Below are 20,183 nucleotides of genomic sequence, written 5' to 3'. Positions count from 1 at the left end.
TCTAAAACTTAGATCTGAAAGGTGTGCACAAGCTTCCCACTGCCGCTTGTTATTGCCTCCTTACGCAGTGGGCCTGCTCCCTTGGTACGGCTGCTCCTGTCCAGTGCTGTTAGTCCTGGTCTGCCAACCTTGTCAGCCTTGTCAACCAGTTTTTAGTTTTAGGGTTTAGTTTTGAGTCTCAGTTTAGTTAACTTAGTTATGTTTTTAGTTTAGTCTTTGGCCTACATTTTTCTATTCCTTGCCAGCCGTTTGCCCACCTGCTTCTCGCTCCCCGCCACCTGCTTCCTCTCACCAACTTCCTGCCACCCGTCTCCCCAGCACCTCTCCCAGGACCTACTTAAAGGAGGTCTCAACATGATCCCATTGAGCAGGTCCTCACCAGCTCCCCTCTGCTGCTTGGCAGTGCCTCCTTTCCCTGTTGACCTCCATACGGCTGTTAGGCTGCTCCTTCGCAGTGCTGTTAGCCCTTGTCTGCCGGCCTTGTCAGCCAGTTTTTAGATTTAGGGGCTGATTTGAGAAAAGTGGTGTTGCACCCAGTGCAGTGCCACTTTTCTTGTGCCCCTTACCGCCCCCCTAACGCCACCAGGTGTGTGCCGTATCTCAGATACGGCGCACCATGGCTGTAGTTAGGGAACTCGCATCAGAATTTTTTAAACTAGTTTGGAGCTTTGCAGGATTAACAACAACATTTTTTACGGTAATCCGGCAAAGCCCATTGAGGCCCATTGTAAACAATGGTGTGCCTCCATTTAACGCCTTCTCTGAGCAGGCGTTAAATGTGCCAAAAAAATTATGCAAAGAAATCTCTTAGATTTCTGTGCACCACTTTATCGGCCTCCCTAATGGGGGACCGCCCCCTTTGCATACATTATGCTTGGTGCAGGCATAATGCAGCGCAGAGGGTTACAAAGTGGTGCAATGCATGCGTTGCACCACTATGTAAATTTGGCATGGTGATTTTGGCCTTGTTAGGCCGCATTAGCTTAAAGAAATGACGCTATGGTGGCGTAAGGAGGTGGAGGGGCTCTTAAATCTACCCCTTAGTGTTTAGTTTTTAGTCTCAGTTTAGTTAACTTAGGGCCAGATGTAGCAAAGGATTTGCACGTCGCAAACGGCGAAAATCGCCGTTTGCGAGGTGCAAATGCCTCTTTGCTATGCAGAAATGCATATTGCGAGTCGGTACCGACTCGCAATATGCATTTCAGAATCACAAATAGGAAGGGGTGTTCCCTTCCTATTTGCGATTCGGAGTGGAATGCAATACCATTTGCGACCGCATATGCGGTCGCAAAGGGTATCGCAGTTACCATCCACTTCAAGTGGATGGTAACCCACTCGCAAATTGGAAGGGGTCCCCACGGGACCCCTTCCAGTTTGTGAATGGACCCAAAACATTTTTTTCAGGGCAGGTAGTGGTCCAAGGGACCACTGCCTGCCCTGAAAAAAAACCGAAACTAAAGGTTTCGTATTTTTTTTTAAGTGCAGCTCGTTTTCCTTTAAGGAAAACGGGCTACACTTAAAAAAAAAAAAACTGCTTTATTGAAAGCAGTCACGAACATGGAGGTCTGCTGACGACAGCAGGCCTCAATGTTTGCGAGTGCCTAGACTCGCTATGGGGCCGCAATTAGCGACACACCTCATTAATATTAATGAGGTGGGTCATTGCGACCCCATAGCGAGTTGCAGACGGTGTCTGAGACACCGTTCTGCATACCAATTTGCGAGTTGCAAATTGCGAGTCGGAATGACTCGCAATTTGCAACTCGCAAATTGGATTTTTCCTACATCTGGCCCTTAGTTATGTTTTTAGTTTAGTCTTTAGCCTTCATTTTCCTTCTCCTCGCCAACCGTTTGCTCACCTTTTTCACGCTTCCTGACATCTGCTTCCTGCTGCCCACCTCCCCAGCAACACTCCCAGGACCTACTTAATGGAGGCCACAGCGCAGCTGCACAGCAGCCACATGCAGCGGGCGCACAAAAGCAAGCCCATCTGCACCTGTCTGTGCCTGGACTGCGCCCAGTGCCCTCAGAGCACCCACAGATTCTCCAATCCAGAGCTCCAAGCCCTGGAACCTAGACACATCTACAACTGGTGCCCCACATCTCCATGTTCTACAGCAGGATCGTTCACCTGCCACTGCTATCTCTTCACCTACAATGTAGGACCTCCCTTCATCACAGAATCCCACGCCACTCCCACTCCGCCAACCGAGACCACCCCAAAAACACTCTAGTGCCTCCTGTTCAATGCCAGATCTCTTTGCAAACACGCCATTGAAGTCTGGGACTCCATCTCCACCCTCGCCCCAGTGTAGTCCTCATCACAGAGACCTGGCTCAACCCCTCCACCGCCCCCGACATCGCCACTGCAGCACCCAGTGGCTACAAGATAACATACTGGGACCGCATCAACAAACACCGAGGGGGCTTTGCCATGATCCACGGAGAATCCATCCGCTGCACCACCACTGAAGACAACACCATATCGATCATAAAGCACCTCAACCTCCAACTCCAACTCCACACTGACGGCAAAACAACCATCAAAGGCACCCTCACCTACAGACCCCCAGGACCACGCACCAGCCTCTGCAACACTATCACAGACTTCATTGTCCCACTTGCAACCAAGTCCAAGCAATACATCTTTCTCAGAGACCTCAACTTCCACTTGGACAACCCAACAGACACCAACTCCACCAACCTCTTTGAACTAATGGACAATATCAGTCTCACCATGCTGGTTACAGTCCCCACACACAGAACAGGACACACACTGGACCCTATCTTCATGTCCAACAACAGAGTCAAATATAGCCATGCCACGGAACTCACCTGGACCGACCATTCCATCACCCATTTTACCTTCGCAGGATTACTGCATACTACCATCAACATCCCCAACACCTCTTTCCACAGCTGGAGCAACGTGACACAGACCCAATTGATGGATGCCCTCAACACCACTCAGCCTGACTCTGCAACCAATCAAGCAATCCAGAACTTCAGTGCCTGAATCCCCAACACCGCAGACCTAGTCACCCCCATCAAACCAGCCAAATCCTGCAGTTCCACCAAAAAAGCCAACTAGTACACACCTGAACTCAGTACAATGAAACACAGTTACAAACAACTGGAGAGAAGATGGTGCACCACTGGAGATGCTACAGCCTGAGCCACCTTCAAGTCAGCCCTCGTTGAATACCACCAGTGACTCAAAGACGTGAAAAAATACGCCCTCGCAGACTACATTGAGGCAAGCACCAACCACACCAAGGACCACTTCACCAGCATCCAAGAGTTCTCCTGCCCAATAGCCACTGAGAACACTATTCCTCCTTCAGAGGAACTCTGCAACGCTCAAGCGAATCACTTCCACAACAAGATATCCACCATTTACAAGAACTTCAAGCCCCAACCCATTGACTTCTTCAGCCGCCTCACTCCACCTGAAACATCCCAGACCGGCATCTTACCACACGGGAACAGATCAGCACACTAAACACAACAGCCATCAAAAACTCCATCTACTCGGGAGTGTCCACTGCTCCCTGCCCCCACCGCCTCTTCAACCTAGGAAGTGAGGAGATCAGCCACCAACTTGCCACCATCCTCAACATATCCATTGCAATAGCCACATTTGCCGACACATGGAAACATGCAGATATCAGACCTCTCCTCAAGAAACCCTCCGCCGACCCGAGTGAACACCAGAATTACAGCCTGGAGAAGGCCATCAACCGACAGCTCACCGAACACCTAGAAAGAAACAACCTGCTGTACTCCTCCCAGTCCAGTTTCCGCGCCACCCACAGCACGGAGACCACCCTAAATGCTTCTAAAGATAACATCCGCACCCTACTCAACAGGGGAGAATCGGCAGCACTGATCCTCCTTGACCTTTCCGCAGCCTTTAGACACCGTATCTCACCACACACTCATACAAGGGACTGCACCAGATCCATATCAAGGGAGATGCACTCAGATAGACTGTATCATTTCCTCACGGGAAGACTGCAAAAAACCTAACTCCCTTTATCTTGAAACCTAAGAGCACCATCTGAGGTGCCTTTCAAGATTCATCCCTCAACCCCACACCTACATAACACCTCTTACCAGCATTGTCAGAACCCACAACCTCAACATAATATCCTACACTGACGATACTCAAATCATCCACTCACTCTCAACAGACCCCACCACCACTAACCTCAACTGTCACAACTGTATGAAGAATGTTGCAGACTGATTGACGGGCAACTGTCTTAAGCTCAACACTGACAAGACAGAAGTGCTGATCTTTGGGAACCACGCCTCCCTCTGGAATGACACCTGGTGGCCTGGCAAACTCAGACCCAATCTTACACTGAAAGGCCACGCCCGCAACCTTGGCAGCATCCTGGACAGCAAACTCACATTGAAACAAGAGACCAACAGAGTCTCCTCCTCCTGCTTCCACACACTCTGCATGCTCTGAACAGTCTTCAATTGGCTCCCCATCAGCACGAGAAAAACAGTCATGCCAGCCCTAATCGCCAGTCAGCTGGACTACCACAATGCACTGTACGCAGGAGCCACCACTGAACTCATGAGAAGACTCCAGAGAATACAGAACTCAGCGGCCAAATTGATCCTCAACCTGCCCAAATGGACCCACATAACTGCACACCTGGGAACCTCCACTGGCTCCCAGTCCAGAAAATATGCCATTTCAAGATACTGACACATGCCTACAAGGCCCTCCACGACCAAGGACCAACATACATGAACCACCACCTGAACTTCCACCAACCATCCAGAAACCTGAATGGCAATGCACCTTGAGCGGATCAGTGAGCAGGTAGATTCTGATCTCCTCTTAGTTCTCATGGCATTTTTTGGCTGAATATTTCCCACATTTTGGATTTGGGCTTTCTGGGCACCTAAAGCACTATCTTTCCAGGACTGGAATGGCACCACTTGGAGATCCAAGAATCACCCAGGCTGTGCCAAGGTGCAGGTTCAAGAGGTTTGGATCCTTTTCTGTCCCTGAGGCTCTGATCAGGAGGCCAGCCAACTAGCCCTTAAAGTTGATCTGGAAATCCTGGTTTCAAGCAGATGAGAAGTCCTCTGAGGGTACAGGGCAGGCTTCAGGCAGCAAGGCAGACCTCTTGGTGCAGCGGGCTGTTCCTATGGAGTGCCCAGCGGGCCACAGACAGTAGGGCAGTCCTATGAGAGTCCTCCAGAGTTCCAAAAGTGAACTGAGGAGTGGGTCTGAGGTCTTGTTTTTATACATAGTGCCATATTTGAAGTGGACGAAGCTTATAGAGTTTCCCCCACAGATTATGTTGAAAATGTCACCCTCCTTGCCCTGGTCCCAGGATGGCAGAAAAGGCTAGAGTGAAGTTCTTTGTGTGTGGGTTGAGGCAGTCTCTTTGAAGTGCAAGTGGGGCTGTGCACATCTCCACCACCCTCATCCTGCCCAGATGGCCCACCCCACCAATATCCAGTCCCCGTATTGTGTGGCTGTTTGGGAGGAATACACAAAGGCCAACTGCCAACTACACCCAGTCATGTGACCCAGGAAACAGGCTGCAGACATCAAGGGCCAGATGTAGGAAGCATTTTGCATGGTGCAAACTGCGAAAATCGCAGTTTGTGCCATGCAAAATGCTCATTGCGATGCTCATTCACATTTTGCGAGTCGGTACCGACTCGCAAAATGTGAATGCGACTCGCAAATAGGAAGGGGTGTCCCCTTCCTATTTGCGACTCGCATCGCAATGCTAAATTGCTTTGTGACCGCGAACGCAGTCGCAAAGCAATTCGCAGTTACCAACAGTGTCACACTGGTGGTAACCCATTCGCAAAAGGGAAGGGGTCTCCATGGGAGCCCTTCCCCTTTGTGAATGTTGCCAAAAAAAAATTTTCAGGGCAGGCAGTGGTCCAATGGACCACTGCCTACTCTGAAAAAACGAAACCAAATGGTTTCTTAATTTTTTTTGTATTGCAACTCGTTTTCCTTTAAGGAAAACGGGCTGCAATACAAAACAAAAAAAACTGCTTTATTTAAAAAGCAGTCACAGACATGGAGGTCTGCTGTCTTCAGCAGGCCACCATCCCTGTGAGTGCAGGGACTCGCTATGGGGTCGCAAAATGTGACCCACCTCACTAATATTAATGAGGTGGGTCTTTGCGACCCCATAGCGATTCGCAGACGGTGTCTGAGACACCGTTCTGCATCCGCATTTGCGATTCGGAATTGCGAGACGCACCGACTCGCAATTTCCGAATTACAAATGCGGAAATTGCTACATCTAGCCTCAAATGTTGTACTATGGTAGAGTCTTCACAGTAGTGAACACTAATTTGTGATATTTTCACTACAAGGGCATGTAAAACTTAAACGTACATGTCCATTTTTAAAAAATATAATGCACCCTGCCCTATGTGGTGTTATGTGTTAAAAAGAGAGTTTTTTGCCTGACAAGGGGTTGATTTTGATAGGTCAAATTGTCAGTTTAAAATTGCACACACGCTGCAGTGGCAAGGGGCTACTAAAGCAGGTGCACAGTTATTGCTGCAGGCCCACTAATAGCATTTAATTTATCAGCAATAGGTATATGGTATACTGCTTTAGGGGGATGGGTAAGTACAGTGCTCGAGTTCATGTTAGAAATTATAAGCCAAGATCGTTTCAGAATGTTTATCGAAGTTTTGGTAATATCCAAAGAAGATGGTAAAGTCCTGCCGAAAGAAAGAGCAATGTTTCTCTTAATGGGAGAGTAAATGTATCATATGGAATAGGCAAATCAGGATGAGCAAATAATAAATCTGAGGTATGACCAGCTTTGTGTGTAGTGGTAGTGGTACCAAGATCTTCAGAGGTTTGTAGAAGAAAGCTGGAATCAGGTAGCGAATGCTGATATGCCTGTGTACTAAAATCCCCTACGCAGATACAAGCTAAAGAGGTATTAAGAAATTTGAAAGTTTGTCATTAAAATCCAAGGCCTTCCACGGAGAGGGAGGTGGTATATTAAAATTAAAGCAGTGGAACATTTGCTAGACAAACCTAGTTTGAGGCCAATAATGTTAGCTTCTGAAAAAGGATCAAATGAAAGCAGTAAAATAAGGGGGCATTTAAAATATGGGCCAACCCTCCTGCTTTCCTGCTTGGGCATGGCCTATAAACCGCTTTGAAGCCAGTTGAAAAGGCCAGGCCTATGTCAGAGATGGCTGCCTTGGGAGGCCAACTTTCAGTAACAAATAAAATATTCAGCTTCAGATATGAAATAAGATCTTCAATTTCAGATTTGTGCTTGCAGATTGGTCTAAGATTGATTAAGAATTTTTTTTATTGAGGTGTGGTTCTGTAAGTGGGTCTGGGTTGAATGTGTGGTTAAGGGCTGTGAAGGCAGCACACCAGTGACCACGGATGTGGTAATCCCAGCACCAGCTGGCTATGCTCCTTCCCTTCCCTGAATTCTTCCATTGATATTGGCCTTTTAGTACTTGTTGAGGGAGCGCTACGGAATATTAGTTGATCCAGAGCGGTGGTGGAGGGAGGGAGGGCTTCTCCAGGACCATAACTGAACAATGAGCGAACAATAAGTACAAATCGGAATAAAGAGATAGAAAAGGATGTTGAGAAGCTTGATAATACTATATGTGTGGTTGATCTTAAGGTGGGAGTCACAAGAGTATAGAAGTTGAAGCAATATCAGTTTACTCACCGAATGAGGGATCTGGGAGAGAGTATGTCTAGTGCTGTGCGATGGATGTACAGTGCCTGCCCCTAAATATCTACAACTGCTGTGACATATTGAGGATAGAGCACAACCTGCTGCTTAAAAACGGAACAATAATACTCAAAAGGTGGTGCGGAATAGTATGAAGCAGAGAAAGACCCGCAGATCTGCTGCAAGCTCGGGAGAGCGCCCTGAGGGACCTACTGTAAACCCAACCTGACAACACTGGAAAGGCAAGAAACGCACGAGATTTTTCCAATAAATTGAATTGAGACCCGGCAAATCGAAGTGTAAGAAGGCTGGTGAGACGGTGTGCCCAGCAGATTTCGAATTAGTTAAAATAACAAATGTAATAACGATAAAAAGGTACATGAAAGGAGTCGAATGTTGCATCGGTAGAGCAAGCTGCTTACACAGTGAAGTGTCAAGTAAAAATGAGAACACAGAATAATTGTCTTAAGGCACTCGGTATCTAAAATTGGTACCACACACACGGGAGTAGCCAGAAAATTAAAATACCCCCGCTTCGAACCGAAGCTCTTATGGCACCAAACAAATTAAGTGAGTTATCATGACTCTCTGCAGAAGAGCTATCTTGTCTCTTCCATTACAGCATCTATCCATTCATCCTTTCACCGTTCCATCCACCTACTGATATCCACCATTTTGCCATTACATTGTGTCATCCATTCATTTGTTCATCCAACATTCAGTTTTTCACAATTCCGTCCATCCAGCGATCTATATACAAGCCTATCCATCCATTTCCAAACCTATTCGTAAAATCTATCTATCTATCTATCTATCTATCTATCTATCTATCTATCTATCTATCTATCTATCTATCTATCTGACTATCTGTCTATGTCTATTTATCCATACTTTCACTCACCCATCCATCCATTCATTCATCCTTCTGCCCACTCTCCCTTTCACCTATCCTGTCCATCCTTTCACTCACTCATTCATCCACCAGTCCTTTGTTATCGTCCATCCATCCACCCTTTCACTCATCCATTCATCCACCCATCCATCCACTCACCCTCACTTTCACTCATCCATTCATTCTTTCACTCATCCATCCACCCTTTCATCCAGCTATCCATCCGCCCTTTCACTCATCCATCCATTGTTTTACTCATCCATCCTTATATCCATCGTTTCACTCATCCACCCATCTATTTGCTCATCCATGCTTTCACTCACTCATCCATCCACCCTTTCACTCACACATCAATCCATCCATCTATCCACTCTTTGACTCAGCCATCCATACTTTCAGTCACTCATCCATCCACCGTTTCATTCATCCATCTAGCCTTCCATCTGTCCATTCATCTACGCTCCCTTTCATTGATTCATCCATCCTTTCTTTCACTTATCTATTATTTCATCCTTTCATCCATTCACCACCCTCCCTTTCATTCATCCATCTATTCTTTCACTCACCCATCCAACCATCCTTTCACTCATTCACCCCCCCACCTACCTTATCACGTTGTTTATGAGCCTTTGTCTGCCGAGTTGCAGACAGAAGAAGCCCATCAAGATCTCCACCCCGCTGAAGCTGCTAAAGTGGGGGGTTCACGACGCCCCCACACATTGAGGATAAAACACAACCTAGTTTTTAAAAACTGAGCAGTAATTCTCTAAACGTTGCGCCAAGTCGTAGAAAGCAGAGAAACCGGTCTGCTGCAGGCTCAGGAGAACTGCCCCAGTCTGCCCATTGCAGATCTACAAGACTGGAAAGTTAAGAACTGGCAGAATTTTCCAATACATTGAATTATGGCCCAGCAAACTCTAAAAAGTCTGAAAAAACAGTCTTCCCAGCAGAATTCAAATGAAGTAAAATAGCAAATCTAAGTTCAGTAAAACGGTAAAGTAAAGCAATCGAACCTCAGGCTAGTGTCGCTAACAGCCTAGTCAGTGAATGAATGCTGATGCCGGGGTAACAGCAGGGAGGGTGAAGGTCGGGTAAATCTACACTGTATGGGAGGAAGCAATGAGACCACTGGTTACCGTATCTTCCAAGGACAAGCAACCACTGAAGGACAACTCCTTGCTGAAGACCCATAAACCTGCTCCTCCCACCCGGCCCAACTCCTGGTTCATCCTTAATCTCCAACCGCAAAAGGAAGGAACCTCCACTTTTTAGGCAAAAAACTCTGTAAATCTAATCATAGCACGGTGCATTTAAAAAGGATGGCCAAGCAGCGGAAATTCCATTTAAAACTGGCGTGGGAGGCAAAAATAAAATAAAAGGCTCGGGGTCTTCCTCCATAAAGCATGCCGTTCTAAGAGCTGGAGAATCTGTTGTCGATGAATTAACAAACAGTCATCTCCAATTTATTATCCCTACAAATAATCTAAACGCTGCGGTGTGTTTGAGTTGTGTAACCATTTTATATACCACAAGAATTACGAGAAAAGGAACATCTCAGAGAAATTTGCTCCCTCCTCAAGAAAACAGTCATGAAATTCACCCTGGTATGGAGATATCCACCGCAAAGGATACCAGCAAGGAACAACGGGCAGGAAGTTTATCAACCAATTCGGAGATAAAACTCCACGTTTACCAAGCAAGGAGACTGAACAAAAGATAATCTCGAAAAGTCAGAGTAATGGTGCCCCAGGACCAAATTTGATACCTGCAAGTATCTGTAAAACAAACTCCACCTTTTAGTTAACTCCATTAGCTAATGAAACAAAATGCCTATCTGTAATACAGAGTAATAACAGTCTACCCTTAAATGCCTTTTGGTTTTAGCAAATGCTTTTCACAAGAAAGAAGCCAGGCATATTACAGTTGACAAAACGTTTCATAATAAATAGGCCAGACCAGTGACATTTGGCATGTTTCCCTGCATATCAGTCAGGCATATAGGTTGGCTTGTCACCATAACCAACAGCAGCAGTCGCTGCAAATCTCAAGGCGAGGGGAGGAAGGGAGGGATGGGGACAGAGGTGGTGGTGGGGGAAATAAAAAAATAATTTAAAAGAACTTACCTGTTCTCATCACCACCGCCTGCCGCCTCGCTCCTCTGCTCTCCTTCTGGTGCCCCAGCATTTACTGGGACACCAGTACAGGCTCTCCAGCAATCCTGGCACTGCTCTCATGCTAAACTTAGCATGAGAACAGTGCCAGGATTGGTCTGAGCAGCTTATTCTGCCACTTAGACAGTGCACTGAAGCCTGTGCAGTTTATCCAACCCGACTGTGTAGCACAGCCGGGTTGGAGAAACCTAAGTGCGCATGTATGTTTGGCCGGCTTGAGACAACGGGCCAAACACACATACACACTTATAAGTGCACAGACTCCACTCCCCTTCCCTTCTCCCCCTCTCGTGGCCCAGCCCTGCCCCTCCCTTCACATGCTGCTGGCTGAGCAAGGAGCTGAAAAATAGAACAATAATGAAATATCGTTTTATTTTTCAGCTACTGGCTTAGCCGGGGGGCAACGCTCCTTCGCCATTGCGAAGGAGCCGCCCCTGATAACGAGACCTACTGTACTGAGCGTAAACCTTTCCACAAGGCAACATTCAGGCATACAGACAGAACATTACAAATGTTTAAAAATTACAGTTGGGAAGCCTAACTACTATCTTTTGTAAAACAGCCTAGTAAGGATTATCATGCTGCATGTAATCTATACCAACAGATTTTTCAGGTGGGTCACCAGCACAAAACCTTTGTCTATTACAATAATCTGTGAGATTCCATTTAACAAAATAGCTGCCTATAGGTTTTAGCACAGTGTAATATTAAGCCAATTGCATTTAAGACATGCTTATCACAATAGGCAGGCCAAGCCTACAGTCTGTGTCATAATGTTTCATAATAAACATATCAATCGTAAGGAATCTGGCGTGACTTTTCCAAATGAACTGATAAGGCACATAGCCTTTACCATTGGCTTTATGCCTTGAAAAACAAATGTCTATTCATGTGCACGTAAACTGGCAACTATCATGAATATAGTAATGCTGTTACAAACATTTAGAAAAATACAATATGTAAAACAATATACAACCCCTCTCAATAAGTCTTAACAAGAATCCTCGCAGTGAAAGCCTCCAGTTTTTGTCAGAGTGAGTGGTCAGCACCAAATCTATTGCCTACAATGGTAATCTGTCTTTCACCTGTAACACAATGTGTTAACAATTAACTGGTAAAATCGTACTGGCTCTAACAGATGCTTTTCACAACCAATAAGCCAGGCCTACTTCCTTTGACATAATTTGTCATAAAAGCAGATCGGAGCTATGGTGTTGGAAATAACATTTCACCATGCACCAATCAGTGTTGTAGCTTGTGACCATGACCAAATATCTCAATAAGATACAAATCTGTAACCTGCATGTTGTACACTGTACTTTTCCGCAGGACCATTAACCCTCTCCTCTCCTCTAATTTATAATGAATCAAACCTTTGCTCAGACTGAACATAGATCTCTCCAGCAGGTGCATTAACCACTACAGTATTCTGACGGCTGTAATGCCCTGGATCGTGCTGGGCCCACAAAGCTCTCTGCAGCAAGTGCCATAACCCTGTAAGATATTTTAATATGGGGTCTGTTTGTGACAAATTAAGTGTGCCAGAAAAGATTGTCTATCTTATTTTCCCTTGTTGCCAAATAAATTTGTAAGCTGTCAGACTTCGCTCCTCATGCTTCCACCTCTAGTGACTTCTCCTTATTTATGCGCTGCCTCTTTTACCCAGTGCATGGAATCTCAGAGTATTTTTTTTTATTTCGAGCACTGGACTGAGTCATCATTTACACTTGAATGCACACATTCAGCGTCTGTTGTGGCCACAAATGGTAAAGGGCTAGTTTGTTCCTACATATAAGCAAGCAGGCGCGGCTCCTCCGCTATGTTTATTATCATTTTGTAGTAAAGGGAGCGGGGCAGTGGGCTATGACAGAGAGGGAGTGCTCAGCACTCCCCCACAGTGCACATGTATGTTTGGCCGGCCGTCTTGGGCTGGCAAAACACACATGCACACTGTGCTCTCTCCAGTCCGGCACTGTGCTGCCAGCCTGTATAGAGCAGGCACAGGCTCCCAGTCTGCCTGCGAATGCCCTGGTTGGGCGCGCTGGCCAATCCGAACGATGCTGTCATGCTGCTACCAGCATGACAGCAGTGTTCGGATTGGCAGCAGGGCAGGCAGGGTGCCTGTGCCTACAGCTGCAGCAGAGGAGTGGCACGGTAGTGGCGGCGGCAATAAAGGTGTTTTTTTGTTGTTGTTTTTTTTTATTAATTCCCCCTCCTTCCCCTGCATGTGCTGCCCCGCCCCTACAAAGCACCACAAGCCGCTCCTGTGAGCAAGGCATTGGAAATCAACATTTTATGCCACTTAATATTGCACAACTATTCAGGTTTATATAAATAGTTCTACCTACTCGACTCCTGTTGTCCTAGCCACTGTCCTTTACCATCCTCGACTTTTCCATATATTCAAAACCCATTTAAATTGTTGAACATAAAAAGAGTGTGAACTCTGCACTAGTGGTGCATTGAACTGCGCTGCCTTGGGAAAGGGTATTGTGCCCCATGGATGTAGTTTGTGGGGTATGGAAGACCTTTCTTGCCTCCCTACCCTGTGCCCCCTCTTTACGAAGGCATTGAATGTAGAACATTGAGGAAGTGGCTTATATCATTTGACACTTCAGGGAGGTGATTATACCCCCCAAATATATGTCCACCAATGAGACATGAGCCAAAGAAACACTGTTTCCTCTATATGGGGACTCCCGCACCTATGCACACGAGGGCACCTACATATTTCACCGTATCAGCTGAGTATCACCACCTGCACCCTATATATTACTTTGTGTATCACTGAAGGGGCCATCAGGCCTTGTAATATGAAATAATGTCTTAGCCAGTGGTGGGTCAGTCTATCCAAAATGCCTCTTGTATCACGTGCTTCATTGTTCCAAGATGTGCAATAAATGACATTGTATTTGATCTCATATTATGTGTTTCAACCTAAGACAGCTGACTTCCCAAGTACAACAAACCTATCGAGACGTTTAGAGTGTCTGCTGCACAAGTAAAGAGCAGTTGCAATTTACAATAAGTGACTGTTCTGAAGACACTGCCCATAACGTTATTCTGTCTTTGAAGTGGAGCCTGTAGTCTGTGAATGTGCCTTGAAAAAGTTAATGTCTTGTGCACAGGTTCGATTCCGCAGAAAGATGTGGGTAGGGCTCTCGTAAAAGGAACACACTCATATTGTTTTCATTTTTTGTAGAAAAGGGTTAGAATCCCTTGCACACCTGAAACAAAACCCTAGCCTGCCCTCCTGCCAGGACCGTGCACCCACTGATCGTGGATGTAGGGAAAGAAGGGGTAGTCAGCAGTAAATAATTCAAACATTCTGTTAGCTGGTCTCCATCCAAAAGCAGTCCTCTCCTGCTTTTCTCATCTCATTATTTCTTGGTATTTTAATGTTCAGTATCTCGTTACAGAAACATGTTCATTGTTGTTTACTCTTTCTATCGAAAGCTTAATGCAACAGCAGTTCCCTGGACCTGAATCTCCTTGTCTTGAAGACCTGACGCTCCCTCTTGGAAGCCACGTTGGCAGCCATTGATAAACAAGAAGCTAGAGAGTATTGCTTTAGAAATACCAGCAATTGGGGGGGAGGAGGGCAGTGGCATAAAACACCTCCATGAAGGAGTACTAGGTAATAGTAGCACACTTCTAACCGAAGAGGGAACCAGCCCACTCTGACATTTGAAAAACAAAATCCACAGTTGGGGCAACGGCAGGAATTAGAGATGACTGAAGAATCCTAGAAGGGCCCGAAAGGAAAAAGAAAAGACAAAAAAAAACTCAAAGGCAAAAATTAGTAAGGGAGAATTAAAACCAGACAAAACTATCCGGAAGCATTACAATACAATTGGAAGATAGACTCGGCCTCATCAGACTCCCAAACACAGGAGTTGACCCCAGAGTGCCCTGGAAGAAAAGGGACTGCATGGGTGCTGGGTAAAAGTAAAGCAAACTACATAAAAGCGCCATAATGGCTAAATACATCCTTAATGGATTGTGTTAAAGACTAAATTCCAGCCCACAACATGATGCCTATCTAGAAAATGCTTGAACATGGTGGCATGTTCCCCTCTGAGCCGCCTCCAGAGAACATCTCTTGGTCTACATACTATACACAGTGGGACATAAAGCAATGCTGCGTCCCCAGGCACAGACCCTCACACAGGCCCGGCGCGCCCCTCAGAGGCAGCACATTAAACTCTGAGGACACTTACAGATAAACACACTGCAACAGGCCCAGGCCTCTGTGGACCTTACCCAATAACTTTCTTAATAGTTTCATAGTTTCATTTCAGGCCACACGTTCCAATGCACTATGTATGGTATTTTATATGTTATGTAAAGTGCTAATTAATGGTAGTGATAATATTGGGGTTAAATACCATTGAACAAAATATGCTCTAAAAAAAATTTTTAATCCCAATATAAAAAAAAAAATCTCTATTTTCTTATTTGATCCCCTTGAATTGAATGGTCAACATTAATGCGCACTCTCAAGAGTTTTCAGTTCAAGCAAGGACAATACTTTGGTTTTGTATTTCACATCCTAGGTGGAGTACCTGTTTGATGATCTCTGGAAGGAGTTTGAGGAGCTGGATCCCTTCCACACAGGATTTGTCAGCAAGGAGGAATTTAGTGACATTTTGACAGAGCTCTGTGTGCAGTTAAATGAATATGAATGCGAATCTCTCGCCAAGAAATTTGAAACTAATAAGGATGGACGGTAAGTTGAGCTTGAACAGTGTGTTTAAAAAAAGGAAAAAGTGAAAGTGCATGCATGGGCACACCTTAGTTAATCTACCGGGGTCAGGTAAACTGCCTCCGAAGATTTACAGCCTTCAACTTTTTCACCTCAGTGTTCTTTTTTCATCACAATGAGGGCGTATATTGAATGCAGTATATGATACTGATTATAGTGTCACATATACTACAAACATCATGTCTAGCCTAGAACTATTTATTTAAAAAATCAGCTCTAGGAAGAGGCGCTGGAGACAGGGCATTGCCAGTTGATAGTGCCTAGAGGGTGAAATCTGCCTCCACGTGTACTGTGTGCAGACCCCTTGCTGGTTTAAAGTGTTTGAAGTTGCTCGAAACCTTTCTGTTTAATAAGTAGCGTCTTTTTCTTCTTGCTGCGTTTAGGGTACAAAGTTAAGTATTGTTTCATCTGTTAGGACCCACGTTGCCGTTCTCTGCCCATATTCGGGAAAGGTTGGGCCTCACTGGATTGTAAACTCGCATCTTTGCTTGTGGTGTTGTTTTTACAGTACCAAGACGTTTTGTTTCTATTGAGCTAAATAAATGCAGATGTTACGGAATAACATAACAGTCTTCCCCAGTTACGTTCACCCTATCTAAATACCACTGGGTGCATCCATCCATACATAGAATGTTTCATACTATGGACCACTAAACACCGAGCCATAAGACAGTAAAGGCCTACATGAGACTGAGAGACACATAGGGCGAGAAAAGGCACCCAGGATGGGTGAGCAAGGAACAAACGCAAACAGTGCCCCCCTGGATTCCTCTGGGTTATGTGATTTTAGAAATGCATGGTCTATTGGCCTTCCCTTCTCTACGAACACTGGGCTCGGTTGGTAAAGATATAGGAGACTATTTACCTTTGGCTAACTTTATAAAGAGCCTTCTTTAGCAAGGAGAAGTGTTGCCACCAGTTGGGAGCCGCATCAAAGCTTTGTTTGGAACTGTAGAGAGCTCCGGCAAACGGGTAGTACATTTAAAGTCATTTAAAAATAAAATTATTTACCAGCAGAGGTAAGTTAATGGCGAAATATGTATTACTGCAGGTGTGTAGGTTAAAGAGCAGTGGGGTACCTGATGCTGCCAAAAGTGAAATGAAGCAGTAAAACACCACAATAACGCAATAAATAAACACGTTTCTTTTCTTATGCAAAATTCTGCATATAGAAAGTGTTCGGAATGCTAAGTTGAAATATTTGTAATATTATTATTAAGGAAAATGGAAAGGCACAGGAACAAGAAAAAGCCTATTGAGTGAAAACGTTTCATCTCAGTTATTCCACAATATCCTTTGGTCCCTAATAATTTTCAGATGTAGTCCACTTGCTTCTGATTGGCTGCAGCATGTTGGTTTTGTAGACCCTGTAGGGGACTGAGTAGTTTCCTTTATCTCCTTGCTGCATTGCATGTGCTGTAGTGGGCATTTTCAGGATTACTGTGAACCGGTGACAGCTTCCACTTGCCCCTCATAGGTGGACATACCTGCTCCTCCTTCTTGTCTAGGAAGTCCACTCCAAACACTGGTTTTCTCACTATGAGAGATACAAGACGCTGATGTTACGCTATTTGATTAATTCAGTACTGTGGTTGCCCTTGACACATCTCACGTCACAAGGCCCTTCTGTAATGGAAAACCCTTACCCACAGCACTAGGCACAAAACATTTACGTTTTTGGATCTGAAAAATGAGCACACGAGAGTTTCTGCAGCTCATCGCAGTGGTTGTCACCAACCCCTCTGTCCTTGTCTCCTGCAGTCTAAAGGGAGTGCAGAATTATTAGGCAAATGAGTATTTTGACCACATCATCCTCTTTATGCATGTTGTCTTACTCCAAGCTGTATAGGCTCGAAAGCCTACTACCAATTAAGCATATTAGGTGATGTGCATCTCTGTAATGAGAAGTGGTGTGGTCTAATGACATCAACACCCTATATCAGGTGTGCATAATTATTAGGCAACTTCCTTTCCTTTGGCAAAATGGGTCAAAAGAAGGACTTGACAGGCTCAGAAAAGTCAAAAATAGTGAGATATCTTGCAGAGGGATGCAGCACTCTTAAAATTGCAAAGCTTCTGAATCGTGATCATCGAACAATCAAGCGTTTCATTCAAAATAGTCAACAGGGTCGCAAGAAGCGTGTGGAAAAACCAAGGTGCAAAATAACTGCCCATGAACTGAGAAAAGTCAAGCGTGCAGCTGCCACGATGCCACTTGCCACCAGTTTGGCCATATTTCAGAGCTGCAACATCACTGGAGTGCCCAAAAGCACAAGGTGTGCAATACTCAGAGACATGGCCAAGGTAAGAAAGGCTGAAAGACGACCACCACTGAACAAGACACACAAGCTGAAACGTCAAGACTGGGCCAAGAAATATCTCAAGACTGATTTTTCTAAGGTTTTATGGACTGATGAAATGAGAGTGAGTCTTGATGGGCCAGATGGATGGGCCCGTGGCTGGATTGGTAAAGGGCAGAGAGCTCCAGTCCGACTCAGACGCCAGCAAGGTGGAGGTGGAGTACTGGTTTGGGCTGGTATCATCAAAGATGAGCTTGTGGGGCCTTTTCGGGTTGAGGATGGAGTCAAGCTCAACTCCCAGTCCTACTGCCAGTTCCTGGAAGACACCTTCTTCAAGCAGTGGTACAGGAAGAAGTCTGCATCCTTCAAGAAAAACATGATTTTCATGCAGGACAATGCTCCATCACACGCGTCCAAGTACTCCACAGCGTGGCTGGCAAGAAAGGGTATAAAAGAAGGAAATCTAATGACATGGCCTCCTTGTTCACCTGATCTGAACCCCATTGAGAACCTGTGGTCCATCATCAAATGTGAGATTTACAAGGAGGGAAAACAGTACACCTCTCTGAACAGTGTCTGGGAGGCTGTGGTTGTTGCTGCATGCAATGTTGATGGTGAACAGATCAAAACACTGACAGAATCCATGGATGGCAGGCTTTTGAGTGTCCTTGCAAAGAAAGGTGGCTATATTGGTCACTGATTTGTTTTTGTTTTGTTTTTGAATGTCAGAAATGTATATTTGTGAATGTTGAGATGTTATATTGGTTTCACTGGTAATAATAAATAATTGAAATGGGTATATATTTGTTTTTTGTTAAGTTGCCTAATAATTATGCACAGTAATAGTCACCTGCACACACAGATATCCCCCTAACATAGCTAAAACTAAAAACAAACTAAAAACTACTTCCAAAAATATTCAGCTTTGATATTAATGAGTTTTTTGGGTTCATTGAGTACATGGTTGTTGTTCAATAATAAAAATAATCCTCAAAAATACAACTTGCCTAATAATTCTGCACTCCCTGTAGTTAAGTCACGTTTAGGCTGCATATCTACCTGCCTGACCCTTCTGCTGAAGTATAGCTTCATCTCTATTTTTTTTAGCAGAGACAAGAACTAGACTTATTCTTATTATCAGTCCATTTAAAAAAAAAAATATTGCTTCAGTCCATCTTGCACATGACCAGAGATTTGACAGTAGTTCACAGATCATCAGGAAGTGATTTTCATTTTCCTAACCACTAAGTTGGAAACGCAGACAAGGGCCAGCTGGGCGAAATGGGCCTGTTCGTCATGTTTGCATCTACTGACCAGAGGTCCGGCTATCTTAAGCTGTTACTTCCAGGCCTTAGGCCACACAATGTAATCAGGTGCCTACCACTCTGAATGTATTCACCATGCTGCAACGCACTTGCAGTAGGGAGCAAATCGTGATAGGGTGCTGGTGTACTATAGATCCCAGTGTCCTCAGTTCCATACATTGTTTCTCTTTCGGTCTCAATTTTTTTCTTGCCCTTTATATCTCATACATCCTTTTAGTGACTGACAACACCCCCCTGCCTGAATTCACGTGACTGAGACTGGCTATATTTCTTTGTTATTTCATGACACTCTGTTTATATTTCATTAGCTCATCTAGACTATCCCTATCTCTCTAATAAGGCTTCTCTGTCTGCCTGAAGACGTTAGGAACAACACCTCCAGAGCGCTTGCTTGGCGAATCATGTCCTCAGATTACAAAACCCAATTCGCCGCTCCCTCCCGCCTCCCGCCTCCCAGCTGCTCCTCCCTCCCCCCTCCCTTCTTAATGGCTGGCGCTGCGCGTCGCGAGTGAGCGACCTCTGACCTGTTTCAGGTCCTGAGCTCGCCCCCCACGACCGCAGCACCAACCTGCTGCCTCCTGCCTCTGTCCCCCGACCACGCTGCTGTTTGCGTGTTCGAGGCCCTCCTCCACCCGCAGGCATCCTCCTGCGCCTCATCCCTGGGGTCTAGTGGGCTCTGACTAGCTTCACTTGACCCGTGTGCCGCTTTCCGCCGTCCTGTAAGTTGTTTTTCTCATTTTTCTGCGCCTCGCCTCCGGCGCTTCTGCCCCCGTTGTGCCCCTCTGTTTGCTGTTTCCCCGATCGTGTACTGTGCCATTACTGTATTTCATACTGTGTGTTTTCATATTGGGACTGCCTTTAATTTTGCTCTTTTTTGTGCCTTTTGCCCCTTGTGCGCTCCCCCTGCTCTCCGATCCCTGCCGCTGCCTCCCTGCGGCCCCGCCCCCCTCGCGCCCCCATTCGCCGCTCCCTCCCGCCTCCCAGCTGCTCCTCCCTCCCCCCTCCCTTCTTA

The 20,183-nt window shown here is 45.6% G+C and overlaps 1 protein-coding gene across 1 annotated transcript in view; it reads left to right on the top strand.

Moving 5' to 3' along the window:
• Window positions 1-20,183, top strand: part of LOC138245733 (EF-hand calcium-binding domain-containing protein 6-like) — a 348,792-nt gene that overhangs the window by 279,046 nt on the left and 49,563 nt on the right. The window contains exon 17 of the mRNA XM_069199599.1: window positions 15,338-15,510. Coding sequence (XP_069055700.1) covers window positions 15,338-15,510 — 173 coding nt within the window. The remainder of the gene's footprint in view (window positions 1-15,337; window positions 15,511-20,183) is intronic.

Source organism: Pleurodeles waltl, chromosome 1_2 (assembly GCF_031143425.1).
Source record: "Pleurodeles waltl isolate 20211129_DDA chromosome 1_2, aPleWal1.hap1.20221129, whole genome shotgun sequence".
NCBI classification, from domain to species: Eukaryota; Metazoa; Chordata; class Amphibia; order Caudata; family Salamandridae; genus Pleurodeles; species Pleurodeles waltl.
This window is presented reverse-complemented; position numbering and strand designations above follow the sequence as displayed.